Below are 8,829 nucleotides of genomic sequence, written 5' to 3' on the forward strand. Positions count from 1 at the left end.
CCTGTTACATGGGGAGTCACTTCTCCAATGGTATGGACGCCCCTTGCATATAGCACAAGGAGGTGGCATCTTGAGGGATGCCTGATTTCCTGGGGTGGAGACAGTTCCTGGGAGACAAAATAATTATGAATTATGGGTCACCTGGGGGTCCCGGGTTGAGTGGTCTACTGGTGCCCACCCTCCACGGGAGCTGGTGTGCAGTGGGCCTGTGGGAGGCCCTGAGCAGGCCCACACATGCAGCCTGCCGCTGTGAGCACTTCCTTACGCCTCTGGTCCCCGGGAGCACGGGCTCCTGCAGGTCTGCCCCAGTGCAGGGCAAAGACAGGCTGTCCTTCCTAAGGAGGGAGCACACAGGAGGGTGGCCTTGGGGTCCAGGGGAAGCCCCTGGGCCAGGATTCAGGAGGCACTGAGGCCAGGCACTGCAGGACCCTGCGATAGTCACACCTGGCAGACGTGACGGTGACCGTGGTGCCCTTTGCAGGTTGTGTCACATCTCAGCTCCCAGGCTTCCCATTCAGAAATCGCCATTTGGAGAACTAAACGTAACGATTGGTATCAGAGGTGCCTGAGGTCCCACAATGTGGACCCAAAGCAGTCAGATTTGGAGCTCCAGCCTCCTCCCTCCTTCACCGCCAAATGGGTTCCAGATACTGCCCCCCCCCCCCCCCCGCACTTGTGCCCTCACCTTACCCCCTGTCCCTATCTCATTACAGGAAGTTCTACTACATCACCCTGCTGCGAGACCCCGTGTCCCGCTACCTGAGCGAGTGGCGACACGTGCAGCGGGGGGCCACCTGGAAGACGTCGCTGCACATGTGCGATGGGCGCACGCCCACGCCCGAAGAGCTGCCACCCTGCTATGAGGGCACGGACTGGTCGGGCTGCACACTGCAGGAGTTCATGGACTGCCCCTACAACCTGGCCAACAACCGCCAGGTGCGCATGCTGGCCGACCTGAGCCTGGTGGGCTGCTACAACCTGTCCTTCATCCCCGAGGGCAAGCGGGCCCAGCTGCTGCTGGAGAGCGCCAAGAAGAACCTGCGGGGCATGGCCTTCTTCGGCCTGACGGAGTTCCAGCGCAAGACGCAGTACCTGTTCGAGCGGACGTTCAACCTCAAGTTCATCCGGCCCTTCATGCAGTACAACAGCACGCGGGCGGGCGGTGTGGAGGTGGACGAGGACACCATCCGGCGCATCGAGGAGCTTAATGACCTGGACGTGCAGCTCTACGACTATGCCAAGGACCTCTTCCAGCAGCGCTACCAGTATAAGCGGCAGCTGGAGCGCAGGGAGCAGCGCCTCAAGAGCCGGGAGGAGCGCCTGCTGCACCGCGCCAAGGAGGCGCTGCCGCGGGAGGACGCCGAGGAGCCGGGCCGCGTGCCCACTGAGGACTACATGAGCCACATCATCGAGAAGTGGTAGTGGTGGCCGGTCGTGGGGGGTGGCCCCGCGGGGGGTGAGGTCAGACACACGGACTGACCCACTGGAACTCTGGTGGGAAGAGGGTCCCAGATGCGCTCACCAGAAGGTAGATGTGCTGAGTGAGGGTCAGGGAGTGGGGACATGGCGGCCCGGCGGGGTCTGAGGAATCCACCAGTGCAGACCACTGCCCCCACCCCCTGGCCGGAGGAAAGCGTGCCCAAGGGATGCCGCAGGCAGGCCTGCGCAGGCCAGGACTGTCCCTCCTCTCCTGGCCCCAGCTCACACACGGCGGCCAGCCGAAGGTCTAAAAACAAGAAACAGACAGCAGAGAGTGCAGATCGGACTTGGGCCAGGAGCGCGTCCCACACCCACTGTGCACACCTGCTGGCTCTCTGCCCTGCAGGCCAGCAGGGGCCCAACACCAGCTCCAGGCACCTTTCCGGGATCAGGCCACCCAGGCAGCCCCTTGGCTTCCAGTGGCCCCAGGGCCCCTGGGCCTGAGTGAAGCCCCTTCTCTGGGCACAAAGGTAGCCCCTTGAGGTGTCCTCAGGAATGGAGCTCCTAGCTCACCCATCTTCATGGTCAGGGCCCACCCCGCCTGAAGCCGAGAAGACTCTGGCCTGCCCCTGGGAAGCCCACTCTCTCTCTGGCCCAAGGTCAAAACACACAGTCTGGCTTCTTGCTTTGGGTCAGGAGATCAAAGCACACCTCCTGGGGCCCTTCCCCCCCATTTCCCACAGTCCTCAGGCTAAGAAGGGCTGCAAGGAGATGGGCCCACATGCACTGTCCCCCTCTGTGGACAGAGAGTAAGAAAAGAGTGGGAAGGCTGTGTCCAAGGATGCTACCACCTGTGTCTATGTACCTCCCCACCCAAGCTGGCCTTTGGGCCACCAAGCCAGACCAGCTCAGGCAGAAAGTTTCCCCTGCTCCATTTACCATTCTGACCCTCTGAGATTTGGTAAGACTATCCCTGGCCCCAGGGTCATCACTTAGACATTTATTCGGGGCTCATGCCCCACTGTTCCCACAACCGCATGTGCAGAAGTACAATCAAGCCTCCATTGGCTAGAACACAGCCAACTGTACCTGCTGCCCATGAATCATATCTTGGGGTTTGCTATGGCCAGGGAAGGGGACTCAGGCTTTCAGATTATCAGAGTTGGAAGAAATGGCTCTCAGTGGCTCCCTAGTACCCAGATACACAGCCCTTCCCACCCTGGCCTCTCCCTGCATTTCCCTTTGCCCAACCCCTGACCACAAGCAGGTCAGGCCCTGTTCTTGGCAGCCCTGCAGATTGGAGAAGCCATGTTCCATATCCATTGTAGACACTTCCCCCATGCCCTACCTGTCTTGTGCTCCAGGAGGCCAGGCCACTGTCTTCTCTGGGGGTGCTCTCCCCACATGAGGCCCTGGGTTCTGGGATCAAAATGTGTGTCCCACACCCAAGGTGGACGAGTGCCCTCTCTCTCCAGGTGAGGACCCACACGTGCCTGGGGGCTACAAGCCTCCCTCACAAGGGCAGTGAGGGCCACGGCCAGCCTGCTGAGGACAGCAGCCTCGAGGGCAGATTCTACCAGGAGCCCTCCTCCCTGCCCCAGGTTCTCCTCAGCCACCCCAGAGGTGTGGAAGCAAGGAACCTTCAATAGCACAGGAAACACTACAGTGTTGTCAAATGGGAGGTACCCAGGAAGAAGTAGCTTTTAGTCTTTGCCTGCCTGGCAAAGGTTATGGTGCCCATACCTCCTGCTTCCTACACCAACCACTTCATCTTCTAGTCCAAGGGCAGTGGTTAGCAGGCTGGGATGGGCACCACACCTACCCAGGATCACCCCGCAGAGTGGGTGCGTCAGGCTGAGCAGGCCAGTGCCCAAGTGGTGTAGTGGTTCTTTCAAGGGGTAGTGAAGGTCAGCATGGGGGGGATCTGTTCTGACACTCATCCTTTGGGGCAGTCTTGCTCCAGGGAGGAGGGTGGGACGTGTTCATGAGACCTCTGGGGTCTTAGACAAGCACGTGGGGTGCTCGGGGCTTGCTGTGGCTTTCATCAGGAGGTGGTCAATTCCACCTCCTGGTGGAAAGCTCAGCCCCGTTCTGCCTGAACCCCTGGGCACCCGGCCCTCCTGAAGTGGGCTTCCTGTGTGTGCCCCCTTGAGTGTAGGATCTGTTTTGTACATATTGGAATGTTTTAACTTATGATCCGTTGTCCCAATTCACACGGAAACACGGGTCTCTCCTTGGTTTCTTTGCTGCATCTGGAAAGCGGTCCCGTGGGGGCCAGCACCCAGGCCAAGGCGCCCAGAGACACCACCAGGTGCCAGTGCCCCTCGGCCCCTCACGCCTCCAGTCCGGCACTTCTGCTCAGGCCACCTGCATTGAGGTGAAAGCTCCTCATGCCTGTAGCGCCTCCTCCACCACCACCACCTTCCGGGGCTCCACTGAAGGGGTGCCCCACCCAGCGGCTCTGCACAGGGCTGAGGAAACAGAGGCAACACGCAGTGAGCAGACAACCCACTCCTCACACAGACCTGCAACATCTCCTCCTGGAGGAGGAAACAGGGACGGCAAAATTGTCCGAGCAATGAGTCTGTGACCTTTTTGGGAACTGGAAGTGTTTCACTTGAACCCAGGAGCGTTTAAAGCTTTATTTATTTATAGCTTCTTATTAAAAAAAAAGAAAAAAGTGTTGAGAAGAAATCTTTTGGTTATTCATACAAGAAAAACGAGTTGATGATGGAAAAGCAAGTCATAATCATCTAATTGTTTTTGTCTAGGTCAAGAATGAATGTTAGCAGATGAAATAAACCCTTGACAAGGAGCCTCGGGTGTGCTGTGGTCTGTGGTAACAGCCGTCCGCCTGGCGAGGCGTGGCCAGACCTTCTGGGTTTGATTTTCAGAATGAGCATCCAAGCATGGGGATGGACGCGGGAGCGGGGGCTCCCTCAGGTGCAGGCAGCCAGGAAGAGAGGAGTTCACGCACTTTCTTCCTGAGGCAGCCCTTTGCAAAAGGAAGAGGTCGACCTGTCATCGCCACGAAGCAGGGGTTAGTGGTCCTTAATTGCAACACTTGAGAACAGGAGCCCAGCTTAAAGTGAGGCTGAGAAACGCAGACACCGTGTGCTTCTCGGTGACCTCGTCCTCCTTCACTTTTAACTTGGAAAGATTTGCAGATGACAAGGCAAAAGAACAGTTCATGGACACCCGTAAACGCTTAGCCTAGATTTACCTAGGTCAACATTTTGTCGCATCTTCCTGTCCTGCACTCACACTTGCTCTCTCTGTACGCAAACACGTGCACACGAGTACACACAGATATGTGTGTATGCACTCACACATACACTCCGACACACACACGTTTTTCTGAAATATTTGAAAATAAGTTGCAGTCCTCAGAATACTCAGGCACGTACATCCTAAGAATGACATCCTGCTATGAAACTCAACCCTTTATCATCTCCTCAGATTTAACATAAACACAGTAATCTGAGCTAACATACATTCCCTGTCTAAATTTCCTACTTGTGCCCACGATGTCCTCAGGTCTTATTTGTGAGCCGAGGACTGTGCGGTGCTCAGCTGTCCTGCTTCTCCCATCTCCTTTCACCAAGCAGAGACCCAGCCTGCACCGCCCACCTGTTCCCTTTCTTAGCACTGACATTTTAACATAGGCCACTTGTCCCTTAAAATGTCTGCATCAGTCTGATGGTTCTCTCATGATCAGATTCAGCGGCACCTGAGTGGCTCAGTCGGTTGAGCGGCCCACTCTTGATTTCTGCTCAGGGTCCCAGGGTTGTGGGATCAAGCCCCTCATTGGGATCCACACTGAGCGTGGAGTCTGCTTGGGATTCATTCTCTCTCTCTCTCTCTCTCTCTCTCTCTCTCTCTCTTTTTCCCTCTGCCCCTCCCCCTTGCTCTCTCATGAGCTCTCTCTTTCTCTGTAAAATAAAAACTAAAAAGATAAACATTTGGGCACAAATGCCACACAGGTGAGGTGGTTTTGGCCGCCAGCCCTGATGGATTTTAGTTCTCTAATGAGACGGGGGGGGGGGGGGGGGGGGGGGGCCTTGCCCAAGGTCTCAGTGTGACCACAGGGCTGATAAAAGGAGTCAGCTTATTGCCTTGCCTTCAGGAAAATGATCTGTTGTGGGGGCCAGCTGTTGCTGGACAGTGTTACAGCTGGGGCCCTAGTGCACCGACCTTGCGTTTCCACAAGGGTCCTGGGGAGAGCCAGTAGGCTGTCAGTTCCCAGTGACTGTCACATGGAAAACCCTAGAAAAAGTACCTTGGAGCTAGTGGGCCTAAGGGGGTCTCCTTTTCCTCCCCTACCAGAATTTGTATCTGGACACTCCTACCTCACCCTGTCCACATCGTCGTTGTCGGGGAAGAACTGGGGGAGGGGCGGGGAGGGGAGGCTGAGGCCTCCTCCCCCACAGCTGCCTGTAGAGAGGAGCCCCTGAACAACTGAGAGGTGGGACAGAAACCCAGGAGATGGGGGCACCACTAGTTCCCAGGGGGCAAAGTGGCTGCCACCTGCTTGCCAGAGCTTTCCCACGTGGGGGAGAGGGTGAGGGACAGACACGGCTAACCCTTAAAACCCCAACCTTCAGATCCAAACCCCAACCTTGCTGACCATCTGAATCCATGAGGGAGTGTCTCTTTGGTAACAGGGTCCCTGCAAGGGAAGCATTCTACACGAACCCCAGTGTGGAAAGACCTGTGCAGCAAGCCACACCCCTTCCCCCACACACACCTTGGAATTGGCCCTCCCTAAACATTTCATCTGGAGTCTGCAGGCTGGTTCCCCATCCGGGAATACAGGATGGACGTGTCTACTGTGCAATGTGGGGCCAGGGTCTTCATCAGACAAAGTCAGTCGTGGAAATACCTCCCCGAAAGGATGAGAGTTTTCATCTTTCTTTTTTTTTTTTTTTTTTTTTAATTTTTTTTTTTTCAACGTTTATTTATTTTTGGGACAGAGAGAGAGCATGAACGGGGGAGGGGCAGAGAGAGAGGGAGACACAGAATTGGAAACAGGCTCTAGGCTCCGAGCCATCGCCCAGAGCCCGACGCGGGCCTCGAACTCACGGACCGCGAGATCGTGACCTGGCTGAAGTCGGACGCTTAACCGACTGCGCCACCCAGGCGCCCCTAGAGTTTTCATCTTTCTATTTAAAGTTGGAGGCCCCCTTTCAAGCCTTCCTGAGCCTGAGGCTAGGGAGGCTCCTGGGCCCTGCCCTGCTCACCCCATCCCTGCACTAGGCTGTAGCCCTGCCACTCCCACAAGTCCCACCAGGTCCTACCGGGCTCCTTCAGTCTGTGGGTTCCTGGATTCAGAGCAGCCCCCCACCTCCTTGTGGCCAGCTACCACCCAACCCCATCCAGCCCACCGCTGCCTGCTCTGCTGTCCCCTTTTCACACACCCTCCATGACCAACAGCAGCCATTTCCTGGGGTGGGCTTGCTACTCACGTGCTTTACCTGGATTCGCACCCCAAAACCTGGATTCTCACCCCAAAACCTTCTGGCTAGAGCTCATCCTACTCCAGGGTCTGCGTGCTTCCTCTTCTCTCTTCCTGGAGGAAAGTCATCCCTACTCACTCCGCCCAGTCACGGTCCCCTTTTCAGTGGCACAGGGAGAAGCCCATGTGCTCCCAGCCCCAAGTACACAGGCTCCCTGAGGGCTAAATCCAACCCAAGGGGATGGCAGCCCACAGTCCCCACCCAGGAGCATGGACCTCGAGACTAGGAGGCCGTCAGAGGGAGCTGTATCCATTCGTGTCACGGGGACCCTTGCCTTTTTGGCTGACCAGCCCCCTCCCCACGAAATCCTCCTGCCTTAGTGCACCAGGGTGCGCACCCAGCCCCCTCAACATGGCCTAGCTTGAAGGGCATCACCCCCCCGTGCCAGGAACCCCCCTGCTACAAGGAGCTGGCGCTGGGTCCCGTCCCCGCTGCTGCACCAGAGAACCTCTCAGGAGCACTGCGTGTTGTCAGATCAGAGTTGGGACTCCACCTGGCCCACTGACCTGCTGTCAGCCCTTCTCTGTGAAATGGACCAGGCAGGACACATCACACACTAGGCTGTCATCCCCAGCTCCAGCTCTGACCTCAGACAAGGGGAGGGTGCACAGAGACCTGACCCTTCCCGCCACCAGCTCGGTCACACCCATCACGCTGCCCACCAAAGAGCAAAGCCACAAGGGCTATAGCTTCTACTGTGGCCTGCTCTCTCCTTTCCCTTTCTTTCCCTAAAGGACCGTGACAATATTCCAGGTCCCTGCCCACCAGCCCCATCCATCCCCACATGGTCAGCGCCGTCTTGTTTCCTGCTTCTAGAAGTTGGGTGAGTCACCCACCCTGCCTTCTCTACTTGCCAAATACAAAGACCCTCCTGGTCCCATCCCTGCTGGACCCCTCACTTCCCTCCCTCCCCAGCACAGCCCACCCAGTCCTGGGGCCTTCTTGGCTGTGGCCCTAGGCTCTAGGTGGGACCAGGCTCCTGGGCAGGCTCAGAGGAGGAATTTGAATTTACACGGCACTGCCCAGACCTTTCCCAAAACATGCTTTTTATAAAGATATTGCTCACATCCTGACTTCAAGTCTCCATTCCCTCTGACATGGGTTTAATTTTTCTTAATTTGTCCATTCAAGCTAACAGTGTCTCTTGGTTAGAACCAGCATGTTATGGCTCTCCCTGTCCCCCTTTTGCTTCCCTTCCTCTCTGGGTACCCAGAGGACACTCCTATCCCCAAGTGATGAGTGGCAGGGTGCTCACACAGGCTCCCCCTCCACTGTCCCCCAGCTATCTTGTCAAGAGGGCCAGCAGGCCCTCGTCAGGACCAGCCAGCCTCTTTCCTCACCAGCTCCACTGCAGGGTGGCCAGGGTGGTCAGGACACAGGATCTAGCCTCATGTCTTAGGTGAGGCACAGAGACCCCTCCCGAGAGCCAGTGTGTCCCCTCTGGTGATCTGATGAACTCCCCTCAGTTCTCCCAGCACTGTCACCCCACTCTCCAGCCCCCACCCTGTGCTGCAGGGACCCCCATCCCCACAGCAGGCAGGAGTTCTTAACTACCACCCCCACCAGACAGGTTACCCTCCCAGCAGCCACAGGAAGCCTTCTTTTCTGTCTAAATTTGCCACACAGCCATTTCTACTCCTCTGCAGCAGCCCCCTCTTGCAAATGCATGGCTCTGAGGTCCCAAGCAGGCTGGGCATGGTCCCCCTTTCTGCTTCGCTCTCAGCCCATCCACTATGTTTCCAGTGCCTGACCCAACAAAGGCCGTGAACACAGAGCGCTGCGACCTAGGGTGCCTTCCCCTTCCTCTCTTCCTGAGGCGCCTCACCCCAGTGCCCCCAGCAGCTTTCCACCCTCCCTTCTAATAGGCTTGTCCTCACCAGCCCTGTCCTCCCAC

General features: G+C 57.1%; 1 protein-coding gene across 1 annotated transcript in view; it reads left to right on the forward strand.

The window, feature by feature from the left end:
* The window catches only part of HS6ST1 (heparan sulfate 6-O-sulfotransferase 1), a 46,590-nt gene extending 42,356 nt beyond the window's left edge, over positions 1 to 4,234 (forward strand). Inside the window, exon 2 of the mRNA XM_045479343.1 lies at positions 714 to 4,234. Within this exon, the coding sequence (XP_045335299.1) occupies positions 714 to 1,422 (709 nt within the window). The 3' untranslated portion in view covers positions 1,423 to 4,234. The remainder of the gene's footprint in view (positions 1 to 713) is intronic.
* Positions 4,235 to 8,829: the final 4,595 nt, after the last annotated feature.

Source organism: Leopardus geoffroyi, chromosome C1 (assembly GCF_018350155.1).
Source record: "Leopardus geoffroyi isolate Oge1 chromosome C1, O.geoffroyi_Oge1_pat1.0, whole genome shotgun sequence".
In the NCBI taxonomy this organism is placed as follows: Eukaryota; Metazoa; Chordata; class Mammalia; order Carnivora; family Felidae; genus Leopardus; species Leopardus geoffroyi.